At 46.4% G+C, this 19,070-nt stretch overlaps 2 protein-coding genes across 3 annotated transcripts in view; one reads left to right on the forward strand and one right to left on the reverse strand.

Moving 5' to 3' along the window:
* Positions 1-6,249, reverse strand: part of palld (palladin, cytoskeletal associated protein) — a 13,318-nt gene extending 7,069 nt beyond the window's left edge. Inside the window, 3 exon segments of the mRNA XM_080506379.1 lie at positions 2,078-2,236; positions 2,238-3,170; positions 6,114-6,249. Of these exon segments, the coding sequence (XP_080362505.1) occupies positions 2,078-2,236; positions 2,238-3,169 (1,091 nt within the window). The 5' untranslated portion in view covers position 3,170; positions 6,114-6,249.
* A 5,068-nt stretch (positions 6,250-11,317) lies between these two features.
* anapc4 (anaphase promoting complex subunit 4) lies at positions 11,318-18,971 on the forward strand. Of its 2 annotated transcripts, none has more exons than XM_080505964.1 (28): positions 11,318-11,399; positions 11,615-11,729; positions 12,569-12,674; positions 12,762-12,894; positions 12,972-13,046; positions 13,124-13,150; positions 13,238-13,282; positions 13,636-13,720; positions 13,990-14,097; positions 14,168-14,338; positions 14,408-14,472; positions 14,611-14,653; positions 14,746-14,822; positions 14,906-15,006; positions 15,122-15,173; positions 15,253-15,308; positions 15,406-15,452; positions 15,528-15,584; positions 15,660-15,716; positions 15,790-15,880; positions 16,468-16,565; positions 16,676-16,737; positions 16,814-16,852; positions 16,930-17,031; positions 17,111-17,188; positions 17,256-17,408; positions 17,868-17,991; positions 18,222-18,971. In XM_080505964.1, the coding sequence occupies exons 2-28, from the start codon at positions 11,622-11,624 to the stop codon at positions 18,447-18,449; spliced, it is 2,388 nt and encodes a 795-aa protein (XP_080362090.1). In that variant the 5' UTR covers positions 11,318-11,399; positions 11,615-11,621; the 3' UTR covers positions 18,450-18,971. The 2 variants fall into 2 exon arrangements, with proteins under 2 accessions (XP_080362090.1, XP_080362091.1); XM_080505965.1 differs by having other exon boundaries at positions 16,817-16,852.
* The last annotated feature ends 99 nt before the right edge of the window (positions 18,972-19,070 follow it).

Genomic DNA, 19,070 nt, shown 5'->3' on the forward strand with positions numbered 1-19,070 from the left:
CGTGATGCTGAAAACAAAGCACAGCTGTGTTGTATTTCATGGGAGTCTACAAGGGATATATTTGCAGGACATTTATCTGGAAAAATATAACTGATTGTTTAACCCAACACTGTAATTTCGTCAAATATAGGAATATAAATTCCAACATACTGGGTTACAACTGAATACGAGAAACAATAATTGACTGAAGTGTATAAAATCTACAGTTGCTATTCTGAATATTAGAGTTTAAAAATCCAGTCAGTGCTGTGATGGTTTGTCCCGTCGTGGTGAAATGGACTTTAGTGAGCTCAGGTGTAGTAAACAGCAGCGCTGAGCGACGTATGGAGAAACAAGAGAGGAGGGTATTTTTAGTCTTTTTCTCATGAATTGGTACAAAAGCAGCCATGAGGAGGAGCAGCGCTCTGCAGAGGAGCAGGTATAGGTTACACTGCAACAGGTACATGAGCCAATGTGCTGACAGAGACTGGACCCCCCCCCCCCCCCCCCCCCCCCCCCCCCCCCCCCCCCCCCAAGATCTTCTTCTTGTCCAAATCAACCAGAGGACAGACTGGACGTGTTGACACGTCACACCTGCTTTGTGAAATCACTGAAATCACTGAAATCACTGAAATCACTGAAATCACTGAAATCACTGCCCACACAAATTAATTTGTCTGTCGCCTCTTAGTGATCAATGCAACTTCAGCTGAATGTAAAGAAGGAGTCATGTGACTATAAGACGAGTTATAAGACGAGTTATAAGACGAGTTACAAGACGAGTTACAAGACGAGTTACAAGACGAGTTATAAGACGAGTTATAAGACGAGTTACAAGACGAGTTACAAGACGAGTTATAAGACGAGTTACAAGACGAGTTACAAGACGAGTTACAAGACGAGTTATAAGACGAGTTATAGAAGAGTTATAAGACGAGTTACAAGACGAGTTACAAGACGAGTTATAAGACGAGTTATAAGACGAGTTATAAGACGAGTTACAAGACGAGTTATAAGACGAGTTATAAGACGAGTTACAAGACGAGTTACAAGACGAGTTATAAGACGAGTTATAAGACGAGTTACAAGACGAGTTACAAGACGAGTTATAAGACGAGTTATAAGACGAGTTACAAGACGAGTTACAAGACGAGTTATAAGACGAGTTATAAGACGAGTTATAAGACGAGTTACAAGACGAGTTACAAGACGAGTTACAAGACGATTTATAAGACGAGTTATAAGACGAGTTATAAGACGAGTTATAAGACGAGTTACAAGACGAGTTATAAGACGAGTTACAAGACGAGTTATAAGACGAGTTATAAGACGAGTTATAAGACGAGTTATAAGACGAGTTACAAGACGAGTTACAAGACGAGTTACAAGACGAGTTACAAGACGAGTTATAAGACGAGTTACAAGACGAGTTATAAGACGAGTTATAAGACGAGTTATAAGACGAGTTACAAGACGAGTTATAAGACGAGTTATAAGACGAGTTACAAGACGAGTTACAAGACGAGTTACAAGACGAGTTACAAGACGAGTTACAAGACGAGTTATAAGACGAGTTACAAGACGAGTTATAAGACGAGTTACAAGACGAGTTACAAGACGAGTTATAAGACGAGTTACAAGACGAGTTATAAGACGAGTTATAAGACGAGTTATAAGACGAGTTATAAGACGAGTTATAAGACGAGTTATAAGACGAGTTATAAGACGAGTTACAAGACGAGTTATAAGACGAGTTATAAGACGAGTTATAAGACGAGTTATAAGACGAGTTATAAGACGAGTTGACCTGAAGGAGACGACTTGAAGGAACTGAAGAGTCGAGAATCCCGTGAACTTTGGGTCAATAGTTTTTGTGAAAAGTTCATAAAATACATGCAAACCCATAAATAAATACACAGCAACAAAAAACATAACCTTCCCCTCAACAAAGGTGATCAACCAAATCATCAATCAATCAATCAATCAATCAATCAATCAATCAATCAATCAATCAATCAATCAATCTGTCTCCAAACAGCCGCTGGAGGTAAGGAGGTAAGGAGGTAAGGAGGTAAGGAGGTAAGGAGGTAAGGCCTACCTGACGAGGGGCAGTGGGTTGCCTGTGACCCTGCACTCCAGGCGGATGGGACTCCCCTCGGCCACCTCTTGACTCTTCAGCTTCTGGAGGAAGCGGGGGGGGGCCAGGGGTCCAGACGCTGGTCCACTAGCTGCTGCAGCCGGGACCTCAGGGTGGGGGGGGGGCCAGGGGTCCAGACGCTGGTCCACTAGCTGCTGCTGCAGCCAGGACCTCAGGGTGGGGGGGGGCCAGGGGTCCAGATGCTGGTCCACTAGCTGCTGCTGCAGCCGGGACCTCAGGGTGGGGGGGGGCCAGGGGTCCAGACGCTGATCCACTAGCTGCTGCAGCCGGGACCTCAGGGTGGGGGCCCGTGTCCTGGGTCTCCTCCTGCTGGCCGGGGGCCAAAGGAAGCAGGCCCGAGGCCTGTGGGGGGGGCGGCCGGCCCCTGGGGGACCGATAGCCGCTGTCTGGGGACGGGGGGTGGTGGTCCTGCTGCTCCAGGTGAGCGGGACCTCTGAAGATGGAGGACAGCTCCTCGATGAAGGTGGCGGCTCGGCTGCAGAACTCGCTGGCTGAAGACGCCCGGTCGTTGAGCTCCAGACCCTCGTGAAGCAGTCGGGGTTTCTCCTGTCTGTACACCGGCTGGGGGGGTCTGTGACGGACCGGGGTCTCAGCCGGGACTCTGCTGAGCGGGCAGTTCTGGCCGGACAGAACCGGAACGGCCGCATCGTCGTCTGGACGCGGCACTTTGGTCTGTGGCTGCTGGTCTGGACCGGCGAGGGTTTGCGTGGTCTGGAGGGGCCCGGGGAAGGAGGGCGTCGATTGAGGAGCCTGCTCCTGTTCGGCTTCCAGAGCTTCGGGGTCACCAGGGTCAACGAAGGCCTCCCGGGCCAGGTCCAGACTGAGATTGATTTCGTCTGCACTCAGAAAGGCAGTCAGATCTACAAAGTCCCCGTCTCCAGATCCCAGCTCTGTCCCCGAGTCCACGTAGAGTCCCCCATCAGAGGACGCCTCGGAGAAGACCCCGACATCCCCGTCCAACGTCCCGCCTGCTGCCGGCTCCTTGAGCAGCAGAGAGATGGGGAGTGGCTGGTTCCAACCCCCGTCCTGCATCCTGAAACACACAACGCTGGTCAGTGGCTTCACTGTCACACCTGAGCCGCCGCGCAGCCGCGCAGCCGCGCAGCCTCACAGCCCTGATCACGTCTGCCGCCGTGCAAGGCAGTGGAAGCAGGTCGGGGCTCGGCGTCTTGCCCAAGGACACTTTGGCATGTGGAGCCGTCAACCTTCCCATCGGGAGACGACCAGCCCAGCTCCTATTCAAGACAATGACTTCACCAGGAACTGTAGAGTCACAGTGACGAACAAGCAGCAGTCAAGCAAGAGGAAATATATGATGAGTGAATCATCTGCATCACAGCGACAGGAAGACTCGGGGCTTTAACAAAGGTCACTGAGGTCAGAGGTCACTGAGGTCAGAAATCACTGGCTGCATCGCTGGTGAACTGCTGTGTCTTCATTCACTGTCACTTTCCTCACAAAATAACTGCTTAATTTATTATATGAAACATTCATTGGGTTATGAAGTGGTAACAAGTAGTAAGTTTATTGTAGAGTTGCTGCAATATAACTGATATATTTCTGGTTCACCAACAACATCCAGAAGAAATGTGTCATTTAGAAACAGCAGTGTTTCCTTCACACATTTAAAAAAAGATGCATTTCAAATCCTGAGTTTTCATGTGTCCGTAGTATTAATCAGAAATGTTTTGCTCATTAGTGAGATTTCTCTGCTTTGGTAGTATTTAGTTTGTTGGCATCAACCAGTGTTCTTGGTCAATGGAGGCCAGAAGAAAAACATGAGGCGTCTTTCTGAAGCAACAAACTGATGCTGATGCTGCTTCCTGTGAACCAAAGTTACTGTAACATCATGTTGTAATGCTCTCCCTCAGTGTGTCCCGCTCAATAACTCATTAAGTAGCTGAAGTTACAAAAGCCGGATGCTGATGCAGATGTGTTCATTTGGTCTGAGTTGCTTAATCAGACATGAATAAAAATTCAATATTGTAATCCTACAATCACACAGCAGTTTTCAGAAGCCATGACCTCAACAGGACATTGAAGGACTGGCGACGTCTGCCGACTGCAGCCAGCAGGGGTTTATTAACTACTGACTAAATCAACAGTTTACAAAGGGTGTTCATGCAGTCCTGGCATCTGCAGTGGATACTGCATTTAGGAGAAACCTAATAATTAGAATCCTCCAAGGAGAGGAACCCCTGCTGGGTCTCATGGTTTACATCTGTACTGAGAGCCAATAAACTGTCGGGATTTAAAAAACCTGAGTTAATATGTGATTTAGACGTTGTTGTTCATCACTTAATGCGTTAACATGACAACAATACATGAACCCACCCATGCAGTCCGAGTACATATAGATTAGATTTCATGTATAGATGTTATCTATACAGGTCGTCAGTCCTTTACAGGAAACACAAAGCCTGGCTCGGCACGGAGCACAAAATGACTAACCTAACCCTAACCCTAACCCTCCCCATCAACCCTACAACCAACGACCGACTGAGCTGAACTTCATATAGAGTCTGAGAGAAAATCTTTCACAGACGTGAGAAACATGCAAACTGTTTACCAAAAGTCCAGCTCAGACTGAAACCAGTGACGAGGTGAGACGGCCGCCACTGCCCCACTGCACTGCTGCCCACTGTACCACTGCCCCACTGCACTGCTGCCCACTGTACCACTGCACCACTGCACCGCTGCCCACTGCACCACTGTACCGCTGCCCACTGTACCACTGTCCACTGTACCACTGCACCACTGCACTGCTGCCCACTGTACCACTGCCCACTGTACCACTGCACCACTGCACCACTGTACCGCTGCCCACTGTACCACTGCACCGCTGCCCACTGTACCACTGCCCCACTGCACTGCTGCCCACTGTACCACTGCACCACTGCACCGCTGCCCACTGCACCACTGTACCGCTGCCCACTGTACCACTGTCCACTGTACCACTGCACCACTGCACTGCTGCCCACTGTACCACTGCCCACTGTACCACTGCACCACTGCACCGCTGGTACTGCTGCCCACTGCACCACTGCACCGTTGTACCACTGCACCGCTGTACCACTGCACTGCTGTACCACTGCACTGCTGCCCACTGTACCACTGCACTGCTGCCCACTGCACCACTGCACTGCTGCCCACTGTACCACTGCACCACTGCCCACTGTACCGCTGCACCACTGCCCACTGCCCACTGCCCACTGCCCACTGCACCGTCCACACCTTCACAAAGTGATATCTAATAAAGCTCAGTTATGAAATACATTCCTTACATCAGCATTGAAGTAGCAAGTGATCTGTGTTTTAAACCACATTCTAAAATAAGGAAGCAGACAGTCCATGACTTCAGCTCACTATAGATGAAACGGGAGCCTTGCTTGTTGACTCAAATATAAAACAGACGACATTGAGCTGCAGTTTAAAACCGTGTGGAGCTTCAGTGGCTGCTGCAGCCACTCTGGATGTCAGGTGTGTGTTGTGAACGAATGACTCAGTGGGACACCAGCTGCTGCTATTTAGAATCCCTGGTGGCTCACTGCCTCCAACAGGTAGCACACACACACACACACACACACACACACACACAACATTCAATAATGATCCTTTGCTCCGTGACAATAGGCCTAAGATGTCGTTTCATCTGAAGAGGAACAATAACAACAGTCTGAGGTTGATTAAATATAAATGTGGGGCCGAGACACTGAAAGGCAACGACACAAAGTGAAGATCTGCTGTCAAAGTTTCCAGTCGTTGTATTTCCAGGTTCTACAGGGATAAGAAATGTAGTTCAGTGTCATTGTATTTTATTCATCAACAACAAAAAGGAATCAAATGGTTGTGAGAGAAACACGATAGTGAAGATGCTGTCTGTGACATGTGAAGTGTTTAAAATGGCAGCTACTGTAAATAAATGAGGTCCCTTCAACGTGTCACACAGAAAAGCAGAGCGCCATCCAGAACCTACCTTCAGTGATCTCCTGGTCTGGGTTCTCCCTCCCGGCCTCGCCGCTCCAGTTTGTTCACTTTCAGTCAGCAAACGGCAAAAAGCAGCTTGTGTTCCCAGCAGAGCAGCGTATTGTGAGAGGCTGGGAGGATCTGTCCGCTCAGGTCCGACTGCGTAGTGCCTCTGCAGTGGCCCGCCGGCCCATCTGCCGGCCCTCACAGGCTATATTTGGCCCCGGCTCCGGTTTCAGGAGGGAGGGTATGGACACGTCCTGGCAACAGAAGGTGGCGGTGACTTTTTCATACTAAACAAGTACTTGTTAATTAAACACAATCAACATGGGCTGTTGTAATATTTAAAGTAGGAACCACCAGGACTACAGGTCAATGCAGCAGAGCCCTGCAGACCCTCTGCACTCAGAACGTTTGTACCCTTAAAGAAGATGTCATGTCCAGGGTTTGCTGTCAGTGTTTGAAGGGAAGACGTCCATGAGGACGACTGGTCAGCCTGGTCCTGCTGCTGTGTCCGGCTGACCCTCTGGCCTCAGGCCAGTCCGTCATGTTCCAGTGAAAGGCACATTATGTAAAAAGCTGTCTTCTTTGTTCAGCACCTTTTCAATAAAAACCAGCGGAAGTTGTATAATAAGGACTTCTTCACACTGAGCAGACGACGAGTCGCTACAAATGTCGGAATTGTTTTAAGGATAATTAAGAATAAGTTGGCAGGTTGACAGTCCCAGAACAGTGACTTATAAAAGACGCAGACAGTTGAAGAGCACGCAGCCTGACTTGGTCTATTTGGAGGCCACTATCACATTATGCGCTCTCTGAGCTATTCTGGTCCATCATCAATCTACTGATTACAGTTGAGTACCAGAGATAAGTCCAGAAGGAATGTCCACTGGAATACCTGCAGCACGCTCAACTACTAATGAGCCGTTAGTTTCCCACTATTAGCATGTGCAGGAGCATTGTTTGAAAACATGTTGTTATTTGAGACACGACTTCTCCATATGGTTTGTGCTTCATATCAGAATAGTACTGGAACATGTCCACTGTTCATTGTTTAAAATGCATGTATGACAACACATGTGCATCTCTCTCAAATGAGATGGCACTAATGCTCGTGTTGTATGTACAGAGCAGTTAAGTTCTGGTTTGCAATGTTACAAATTGATTAACTGTCTGACAAACTGATTAATATTAGGACTTTTAAAACACTTCAACTATTGGAAAATGTGTGAGCTAGTGAAATTGTATATTATACGTCCTGCCTTTCCTTGGACTGGTTATTTTCAGTCACTGTTTCATCAAACTCCTGTTTACTGGAGAAGAAGTGCCTGAATAAAAAGCTGAAACTGATTCAGTCTTGACAGAAACATGATGGTTGCTTCTGTCTGCATGCCGGCAGTGGATCTCAGCTGTTTTTTTTCATTGTCATGAGTTGAGAAATCTTGTGAAAATAGAGTTTTCTCAATTGACTTTGGATTTCTTAAGTTTCATCTGTTTCCAGTACATTTTCAGTGAGTGGGATCAATGTCTCTGTTCCCTTGGAACCTTTCACGGCCAATCTATGGGCTTCCTTTTCAAAATATCTTTGAATGTTTTTCTTTGACAATTAGACTTTCTGTTTACAAGCCACAATAAGAATGAAAAGATGTTGAAAATATACTTGTCTTTGTTTTTAATTTGAACATGAAATCAATACTTTTTTTTAATAGCATCATTGAAAAGGGACAAGTAAAGTGTAACAAAATAAACAAAGTTCAAACTAGAGCTAAACTAGAGCTACTTCAGTAGATCGTTAACCGTTAGCTCATATCAATGCTAACTCGCCTGTCAGGTAGTGAAACTCTGTTCCGAGGCGGGGCACAACCTCCACTTTGATTTTAGACTTTTTCTGAAGTACATGACGATTTTTTTTTTTTTTTTACCTCCGAAAAAAAATCTCGACTTTTATTTTCGACTTTTTCTTAAGTGCCATGAAGGTTTTGTTGGTTTTTTTTAGCCTCCAACTTTTTTCCTTCAGTGGCCCTAATACTCTTCCATATCCGTTCACTCTCATAATATGACTTTGAAATTAATACTATTGAGCCATTAATAGGTGTGACACTTTTTTTTTTTTTTTGCTGTTTTATCACAATCTCGCTAAAACAGCGGGACTCCACTGAAAACAACATTTACCTTTCTTAAGAAACATTCGCAGCCGCCTTGTTCTCACAAAGTGGCTAAAACTTTAAATACACCAGTATACTTACTTCTTTTTTCTGAAAATTATCTTAATATTTAGTTTTCTCAATTTTTGAATTGCGCACGCGCTGCGGCTTGTCCCGCGTCGCTTGCCGTCGCCGCGCTGTGATTGGTGGCGGTGACGTCGTGATGACGTCCGCGTGAAAACGGGTCGAGCAGCAACGTTCCTCTGCAGCGGCCGGTCGGGACGGTTTCCTGCCGTCCGGCTCCACTTCAAGAGATGTCGGTGGGGAATAAAAAATGGCGGTGTTGCGGGCGCCGCCATACTTATTTACCGGTCGCCGCCATTTTGAAATAGTGCGTACCGGAAGTGACGTTCTCAGACGCGACACACAGGAAGTGACGTTTCAGACCGCGAACGTCTGGAATTACGTTATCGGGGGCCGCCCTACCGGAAGGGACGTAGGAGGACCCGCTCGCCGGAAAAAAACTGTGCGCCGCCTGTTCAAACGCACATTTGTTTGCATTGCATTGTTTTTCTTCACACTCGAAGCTCAACAGAGTAAAGGATTGTCTTCTGCTAAGGTAAATAATTGCATTTTTTTCTATGTGTAAAATATCAGCCTGCACTAATAAAAATGAAATGGTAGGTGGAGTTATACCAGTATTTAGAGACTATGTTTATACTCGCACTGGAAGACCGAAGCCAGATCAGCTTCACAACCTTCCATGAGGGAACAGATATGTTCATCTCTCCCCAACTGTGTCTGTCCACATATCTCTGCTGCTTTATTTCTCCGTCCAGACAACTCACAGTTTACTGTGTGCCTTCACTTATCACTCCTGCTAACTGCAGTTTCATCATAACATTTAGTTGCGTTTACGTCCTAAATGGCTGAATTTTGTCACGTGGGTGAAAAGCCTCAACACGGTGTGCATCAGCCTGCACTAATAAGTAGGACATGGTTGATAGGTGTCATTATATCAGTATTAGTGAGAGGAAGAGTTGTTGTATAGTTATGTTGGGAGCAATTCAAGTAAGATCAGCTCAAAGTTTATGTTGCTCTTTTTTATCTTTGTTCCATGTGTTGATTTATTTAGACCCGTACTGGTATTTTTTATCATACTGCATTACTGGATTTTTACAACCTGACTGGGATTTCTGTGTTATTATCAGTGCATCCAAATTAGAGAAAGTTTAATGGTTATGAGGGAGATGGAATATCTTATATATAACATACTGCAATGAATCACTTGGATGCTTGTCAGTTTGCATTCATCAATGAGATCAGTACATTTGAACAAATACTAATGATTCTGATTTAAATATTTTTTCAGATGCAGTGTTCAATCAGAATGTCACGTCATCGTAGCAGCGAATGCGTGGGCATGGAGCATTCATATGCACACCCAACAATGCACACAGCATCTGTGCTGACCACGGATCCAGAGACAGTAAAGGAATTGAGTGTCGCATGTCTGCATGCAGAACACTCCTATGACTCATCAATCAAGTTTGAGATTTTTTATGTAACATAAGCTCAATTTGTTTATTTTTATTCATCTGTATTGCAACAGATCTTCGAGATGCTGAAAGAGATGGAGGAGGTCACGGAAATCAAGAAGGGGGACCTGAGACTCATCGATTACATTTTTGATGTTATGCTTCCAGAATTAAGATGATCAATCAATGGAGGACATCATAGAAGTAGTGGTCAATATTTTGTGTCTTTTGAAACCTATCTGCATGCACCTTGTCGATCTTTTTCAGATCATCATCAACATCCTGATGGCTGAAGGTCACACAAGGCTTCAAGCACAGGTCACCATAGCCAGTGGGAGAAAGTTCTAACAAGCTCCTGTCGTCTGTGCTCTCATCCTCCCTGCCGGATGTCAAACAATATAGTGGTTTGAAGTCTCCTGTCCCGATTTTCAGAGTGTATCTTTTATCTATCTGTCTGTCCTCTCCTCTATCCTCTCACCCCGACCGGCCAGCAGAATGCCGCCACCTCTGAGTCTGGTTTCTGCAAAGATGTCTTCCTGTTAGAGGGACTTTTTCCCTTTCCACAGTCGCTCACGCTTGCTCATGTGGATTTGTTGGCTTTTCTCTTTAAAAGTGCTTGTAAATATAATAAAGAACAATGACATGATTCATGGATGGTTTTATTCTTTTAAAGTTGTCAGAGGTACTTTTTGAAGGTTTGTCATGGACATTTACTCTGAAGTAACTACAGTTACTCTCCATTCTTGTAGTTAGTTTTGCTTAATGCACCACACATTGTCACTGCATGAATGAAGCAGGCAGATCAGTTTAGTAGCTGAACTCTACAGATGTGGTTCCAGCTGCAGTGTCTTGCTGAAATAGGTCCAGAGAGATATTGAATATGGAATATGATGGGGGGGGGGGGGGGGGGGAGCTCTCCCTCTTCAATCCACTTGGCTCTGGACCTTATAAATACTCTCTGAGCTTTATTCACATAATATCTACCTGGATGTTCCGCCAGTGTTCTTGTGCTTCTTCAAACTGAACATGATCCATGAAACCGTGACGTAACTGAAGCAGTGACGTAAGTTGTCCTTTTAAATATGGCGGCGACCACAAACACGCATGGCGGCGGCCAAAAACAAGTATGTCGGTGCCCATAAGCCACCATTGTGATACCGCAGTGGCGAGGTTTGCGTTTTGAGAGTAGTATGGCGCTGACCCTGAGCAATAATGGCGGCGTCCGCAAACACGCATGGTGGCGTCCACAAACAAGCATGTCAGCGGCCGTACACCGCCATTTTTATACCGCACTGGCGAGGTTTCAAGTCTGGAGGAGCACGGTTGCATTGCGGATCATGTCCTCTTGCCTCCCACCGACAGTGACGCTATAATTGTGCGTCGGAACAAAACATTGCATGTAGTACTGCCTCCCACCAACAGTGGCGCTGGGGTGGTGATTCGGATCAAAATGGCCGAACAAGATGGCGGCGGTGGATTCCCCACCGACGGCTTCTCCTCCACTTCGCCTCTCCGGACCTTGTCACGTGACGAGTGTTTGTCTCTTCACACCGGATTCTCTCCTCACGGATCTTTGTTTTCACAGCGCGCCTTTCAGAGCCGCTTCCGGTCGCGGTGAGTCACAGTGAAACCAGTCCGTGTGAGCGCAGCCGCTATTGTTTATCAGAAGCCTCGTTTAAAACTGTACTTCCATGTTTTGGAACGATACGGTGGCTCACGAGGTCAAGCTTCTCTCTTACTGTCACCGCCTGATGCTAACAAGCTAGCCTCTTCTATTCTAGACTCCTGTTGCCTTGTGAGTCACTGTTTGGTGTCGTTTCCTCCATCAGCTCCACCATGAACGCCTTCAGGCAGGTCGGGGAGAAGCAGCTCCCCCACCCGGTGCTCTGCATGGCCTGGTCCCCCAAGAAGGACCTGATCGCCCTGGCCAACACGGCCGGAGAGGTGAGCCCCTGCCCGGTCTGCAGTCCCTACCCCTGCCCGGTCTGCAGTCCCTACCCCTGCCCGGTCTGCAGTCCCTACCCCTGCCCGGTCTGTAGTCCCTACTGTCTTTAGATAGATAGATAATTACTTTATTCATCCCCGAAGGGAAATTGTCTTGTTGCAGCAATCTGGTACATACGAGTATTATAAAATACAATAGAATAGAAATAAAAATATCTGGGTCTAAGACATAAAGTAAAGAACGGAACATGAGCACTTAGAGATGAAAGCAAGATAAATAAATAGATGTTTGTTAGGTCGACGAGCCTCAGTGATGGAGATGATTTATTATAAACCGCTGGTGAATAGAGAGCACTTAGTAAGACTCTTTTATTAACACACTTGTAAACTTCATTACTCCCTGTTAGGAAATCAATGAGTTTTAGGTTGACTTGAGAAGAAAGTCTGGATTTAGGGAGAAATGAAGGTATATCAAGTATATTTTCAAAAAGCACACCAATTCATCTTTCAAAGCATCATAGAACCTCAAAACATTATTGCACAATAAACTGTGTGCTTTTCTTAAGCCTGTAGATTTTCAGTCATAATAGATGTGAGCAGATCTAAACATTTAAACGTCTATAATCACTTTGTACAGTGAAACGTTCTGCCTTCATATCAGTCCAGTCAGTATCGTTCCTCTGAGTCTCAGAACTCATGATGAGGGAGTTTCAACAAACTGAAGTAAACAAACCTGCGTTAATTGCATTACATTTCTTTTTTAACAATTAAACGTTTCAAATCAATGAATGAAATTAATGTGTAATTTGACAGCACTAGTAAAGGTTTTTTGTTGCCAGCTGCTCCTCCATCGCCTGGACGGGCTGCCGCGGGTCTGGAGCCTCCCGACCAGCGAGTATCCTGGAGAACAGATCACGGCCATCGCCTGGAGACCAGATGGCAAAAGTGAGGGATTCGTCCATGTTTCCTCTGTTTGTTCCTCCACACAGTGGAAGCTGCTGGAGGTCACTTTGTTTTCCCTCCATCCCACAGTCTTGGCGTTTAGTGTTGGAGACACCAAGCAGGTGGTGCTGTGTGGCGTGGAGAAGGCAGAAATCCTCCACGTGTTCCCAGTCCAGTACTCTGTGAGCTGCATGCACTGGATGGAGGTGACGGAGGAGAGCGGGTGAGTCCAGGAGGCCATGTGGAGCAAGGCTGCTTGGCTGGAGGCCACGTTGTGACGCTTGTTCTGCTGTGTTTCAGTGACCTCAGCTCCTTCTACAGCACGGAGGATGAATCTAAACTGTTTCTTCCTAAGTTACCGACTCTGCCCAAGAGGTACGGCCGGCCCTGTTCACATCCTGATCACTCTCTACTGCCTTGCTCAGTAACCTTTCTCTAACCTTCCCCCTCAGCTACAGCACCACGTCCAAGATCTTCAGGTGGGACAACATGTTCATGTCTCTTTTCTGCTGGAAACCTGGTTTTTCTCTAGCAGCATTAAAGTTAACGACTCGTTTCTGTCACAGTGAGGAGAAGTCGGATGAGATGCTCAATCTGTTGGGGGAAATCAGGTATTCAGTGCTTATTGTGCAAACACACATGGAAAAGTACAATATAGATCTCTGTCTATTGACTATATATTATATATATCTCTATGTATTGACTATATATTATATATATCTCTATGTATTGACTATATATTATATATATCTATGTATTGACTATATATTATATATATCTGTATGTATTGACTATATATTATACATCTGTCTATGTATTGACTATATATTATATATCTGTATGTATTGACTATATATTATATATATCTGTCTATGTATTGACTATATATTATATATGTCTCTATGTATTGACTATATATTATATATCTGTCTATGTATTGACTATATATTATGACTCCCATCAGATTGAACATTCTGGTTCTTGGAGGAAAGTCTGGAGTCGTGGAGCTTTACGCCTACGGGATGTACAAGATTGCGACCCTCAGCGGAGTATGTCTTTTTTTATTTCTTTGTTTATTACAAATGTGGAGTGTTTGTAACTGACAGATTTGATGAGTCAGCAGTTTAACGACTCGTCTTGTGACGACACGGTCATCGTATATATAAAAGTCATCGTTTATATTTGTAAAAAGTTGTATATTTTAGTTTAGTTGCAGTAAAAATAAGACATATTGCGTTTTCTTTATCTGCTGGTTGTTGTGCTACGTTGTTAAGAGGCATGAGGGAAGGGCTGAGGTGGCTGAAGGTTCTGTTGGCAGGTTTCAGGAGTCTGTCGCAGCCTGAGTCTGTCCAGTGACCTGAAGTCGCTGGCCGTCATCACAGAAGTGTGTTCTGGCAGCTACAACAAGGAGTCCTGCTACATCCAGGTGAGGTCGTCTCCTCGCCCGGGACTCTGACTTCCACCAGCCTCTGATGGTTCCCGCCGTCTTCCTGCAGCTGGACACCGGCTTGTTGTGTGACCATCTACCAGAAGTTACTCGCATGGCGCGCAAGTTCACCCACATCTCCACGTCGCTGCAGTACCTCAACCTGTCGCTCACCTGCATGTGTGAGGCCTGGGAGGACATCCTCATCCAGATGGACCTCAGGCTCACCAAGTTTGTGCAGGTCTGTCGACGGCCGGTCGTCTAAGCGGCACCAATCAGGGGCATCGGTTCATGTGACTCCTTGTTTCAGGAAAAGAACACAAGCACACAAGTTCAGGATGAGTTTCTGGAGCTGCTGCTGTTTGGAAAGTCCAGGTTGGGAAACGATGCCGATTCTACTTTCGGCTTTCTTACGTCATTGTCATATGTGGGGGCGTCCACTAGATGGCGCCAGCACTCTCCCTGGTTTCGTGTGATAAATTCCACTTATCTTTTTGTTGGTTTTGTCTCCAGTCCAGAGCTGCAGGCTCTTCTCATGAACCAGCTGACTGTGAAGGTGAGGAAGAACAAGACACGTTCCTTCTATAGGCTTTTTTTTAAGTTTTCGTCTGGATGCATTTGGTGACGGCAGCACAAAACTAACTTCAGGGTCTGAAGAAGCTGGGCCTGTCCATCGAGTCGTCGTACTCCAGCATCCAGAAGCTGGTCATCAGCCACCTGCTCAGGTATCGTCTTTTCTCCTGGCCGGTGGTGTTTTCTGCTGTTTGACTGGACGTTCAATGAAAAGGTGTCTTTCCCGCCGGCGCAGCGGCGCCGAGGCTCTGCTGTACCACCTCAGTGAGGTCAAGGGCATGTCGCTCTGGAAACAGAAGTTTGAGCCGCTCGGTTTGGATTCAGCAGCCATAGAAGGTACGTCTGCTAACGTTTAGCTCGATTGAATGAACGGCAGGAAAAGGTTTCTATGACTATCACTGTCTGGAGATTTGTTCTTGATGTTTTATTGGAACCTCTTCGGTGTGTCCAGATGCCATCACTGCTGTCGGCTCCTTTTCTCTCAAAGCAAACGAACTTCTGCAGTAAGTTCATCACCACAAACCTCACCTACTTTCTGTCAATCATCCGACTTCGGTGTCATTGAACCGTTTCCTCGTTCAGGGTGATTGACAAGAGCATGAAGAATTTCAAAGCCTTTTTCCGGTGGCTGTACGTCGGTAAGGCTTCAGGTTGTTTTCTCAACTTGTACTGTTGCACATGTTTGTAGACTTTTAAGCACAAACGTTTTCTGGTTGTCTCTGTGTGTTTTGGCAGCGATGTTGAGGATGTCTGAGGAACATGTGCCTCCAGAGCTCAACAAGGTGAGTTTGATCAGCCGTGTAGAACTTCAGTGTGGTTCCGGGGTGAATCTCTCAGTTGACCGTTGATCTCCTCAGATGACCCAGAAGGACATTGCATTTGTGGCTGACTTCCTGTCGGAGCACTTCAGTGAGGTGAGAACGGCGGAACAACGAGTGGCGACGTCACCTGACCTCTACAGTCTGAAACCCAATCTTGTTGTGTCCTAGAACAAGGAACTGTTCCTTCGCAAGGGGAAATACTTCAACATCGAACGAGTCGGTCAAGTACGTAGGTTTACTGCACGGAGCTGGAGGATGTGGAGTGAAGCTGGTTTGACGGCCTTCTGCTTGTTTACAGTATTTAAAAGACAAGGATGAAGATCTGGTTTCTCCCCCCGATGCAAAGGGAAACCAGTGGCTGGAGTTCTTGAAGGGAACACATCTGGAAGGTGATTCAGGTTTCTGCCCTGCAAACTTGAAGACGAGAGAAATAATGAGTGATGAAGCAGTTCAGGAGTAAATATCCCCTCAATGTAAAGGTGGTGTGTCCAGTCCTCAGACCAGTCCTCAGACCGGTCCTCAGACCAGTCCTCAGACCGGTCCTCAGACCAGTCCTCAGACCGGTCCTCAGACCAGTTCTCAGTCCAACACGGCGGGGAAACGACGGCATTAGTTGGCCTCATTGACGAGACGAGGTTCAGGCACCGTCTGTAAAATGAGCTGAAGCTGAATACCACACAACTGGAGAGCTTGTAGTAAACCTATGAAACATCAGGGAGGCTGTAGGGGGTCCTGGACTCCAGGTCCCTGGAGGTCCACGTCTCAGAGGACTTGACCTGAACAACACAAGACTACAGACTCAGGATGTGTTGCAGGGCCTCCGACGGCTCAGCTAAACTGCAGTTGTAGAAATGACTAAAATGTGTCATGTAGTGTTGTTTGTTGTTTGCATTTGTGTGAAGAAGGATTGTTGGACCGTCTCATTCACACTGTGACTCACAGACACTAACTGATCACTGACGTTTGGTTTCTTTAGCGAGTCCCCTGTTGTTCCCTTCATATCCCCAAAAGTCGCTTCAGTTTGTTAAGAAGCTGATGGAGAATGTGATTGAACATTGTCTGGAGAACCCTGCAGTAAGTAGTTGGACCTTTGGGTCTCTCTCTCTCCCTCCAATGCAATTCTTCATTTAGTTAGAACCCAGAACGATCTCAGGCTGGTGTCACTTCTTTATGTTTGTTTGCAGAAGGTCATTGGAAGCTCCATCAAACTGGCGACCTTCATGCCCCTGTGCTCCGTCCCAGAGAGGTTTGATGCCCGCTGATAATACCATCATCCTCTAACAACAAACTTTGTTCTGTACTAATGGATGTTTTGGTTTCAGCAGCTCTGAAAAGATGCAGCACTTTGAACTTCCATCTTTGTACGTAAAAACATGACGAGTTTTATTTCTGTCGCAGGAAGATTGAAATTAATGTCTTTTTTATCCTCCTTTTTCAGATGGAATGACAAAAAAGCCAAAATGCACTACGTTGTGTTCTGCATGCCGGAGACGTGCCCCAGCAAGGTGTTCATCATGCGGCGGGGAACCGACCCCAACAGGCACGTCGGCCATCGTCCCTTCAGCCCAGACGCTTCCTGTTCACATGTGCTTCTTAATGATTGTTTTGTTGTTGTGCAGACAAATTCCAAACGGCATCATGTCCATCAACCTCAGCCACCAGTTTGGTTTCTCAGACGGCGAAGCTGCTGAAGCCCAGTAAGTCCATGTGGTCGTTTGTCCAACTCCACTGGCGTCTCTGACAAACCTTTGACGTTCATTTCAGCCCCCTGGACGCTCGTTTCTATGACGACGAGACGCTGACGGTGGTGTTTGAGGGTCTGAGGGAGCAGAGGAGCTCCCGGGTTCTGGCCCAGCTGCCCTTCGCCTCCAGTCTGAGGAGCTGCGACACTGAGTTCCACTGGGACTCCAACCTGAGGTGCCCACGCTGTTCTGGGTTCATCATCGGATGGTTTTCATTTCTTCTGGCATTTTGTGTGTATTCATTCATTTAATGCCATCTTTTGTTTTTCTTCTTCTCAAATGTAGACTTTTATATTCTATTTCCTTTTCTTTTGCAAGAGCATCAAGTATAAAAGTGTTTCCACTGGTTTCTTTGGATTGAGCTGAGAGAGATTGCTTCAGCCAATGACAAAGTTGATCATTTCCCATCTCACTGATTACAAAGGTGGGAAGACTCAAGTCTGGTTTGACTTCCTCTTCCCCACTGGAGAATATGAGTTTTCCTCTGTATACAATAGCATTGTAGACTTTGGTTACATTGGTGAGTAAAAAGATGTGAACTGTTTTGATGTAATTCTAGGAAATGATGTAATGAATGGGCCAGAAGGTGAGCTGTGTTCTGAAGCTCCTGGTTCAGTGGCTCTTCTGTCGTCAGGTTGGACCAGCAGAGCGGCTCCATCCCCTCCCAGACTCTGGTTTTGGGGAATCAGTGGCGCGATCTGGACAACATGAAGGCTCAGTATGTCGCCGTCAATGGAAACCGCAAAGTGGCCTGCGTGGTACGTCTTCCTCGTCTGTGTGACAATGATCCATGTTTCACGTCGGTCGTATCAAATAACTCTTATTCAAATGGTCAGGATTTGTCTGGTTCCTCTTCTTGAACGCGGTGGTGACTAAAGTGTGTGAAGGTGTTCATAAGAGCAGTGGGCGAAGCTGCTGACTTCCTGTCCTGAAGGCCGAGGAGGGAAAAGGTTTGCTGCTGCTGTTTCATGCTGGTCTCTCCTCACAGGTCAGCGCCAACCTGAGGCACATCCGGGTTTTTGAGATGGACGTTGAAGATGAGGACGATGAAGGCGGCGACGTTCACAATGCCAGCACCGACCAGGAAGGGCTGGAAGGTTCCACGGCCAACCAGATGGAGGTGGAGGAGAGTCGTGGAGCAGCAGGCGAGGGTGGAGGCTCTGGTGTAAAGCCTGAGAAACATCTGGAGTCGCAGGAAGCCTTGGAGCTCTGCTGACTCTCAAACAGCTCAACACATCAACATCACTGGGTTTTCAACCACCATTCTGTTTCTAAATGACTCTGGACTCCAGAGTGAGAACAAACCAGCCCCCCGTCCTGGAGCTGGTTAGAGGGTCTGGGACTGGGGGGGTGGGAGGACCTGCGCCAGTCTGCAGGCTCATTAGACCCTGTGGGACCAGAACCACCACCCTGGACCTCTGGCTGATCAACCTGGTCCTTCTGAAGGCTTTTAATGGCGTCACTGGTTCAGCCACATGCTGCTGAGCTTCCAGTTCAGTCGAGGATGAAAGTGATGATGAAAGCTACATCACATGAGACTTTTATGACATTTAGATTTTCCTTTAAACCATTATAGTCAAAATATTTGTTTATATAAAGTTGTATGTATCACTGCTCGTCTGTACTACTTTATAGAACTGTCAAACTACCAAATGCCTGTCTTGTAACAATGGTCTCCATGGGTGAAAACTCTCAAACAATGTAAAATGATTTCAACTTTTTTTTCTATAAAAGGTTAAATGATTCAATTGTCAGTCCTGGTGTGTGTGTGTGTGTGTGTGTGTGTGTGTGTGTGTGTGTGTGTGTGTGTGTGTGTGTGTGTGTGTGTGTGTGTGTG

The sequence above is a fragment of the Blennius ocellaris genome (assembly GCF_963422515.1).
Source record: "Blennius ocellaris genome assembly, chromosome: 12".
Lineage (NCBI taxonomy): Eukaryota > Metazoa > Chordata > Actinopteri > Blenniiformes > Blenniidae > Blennius > Blennius ocellaris.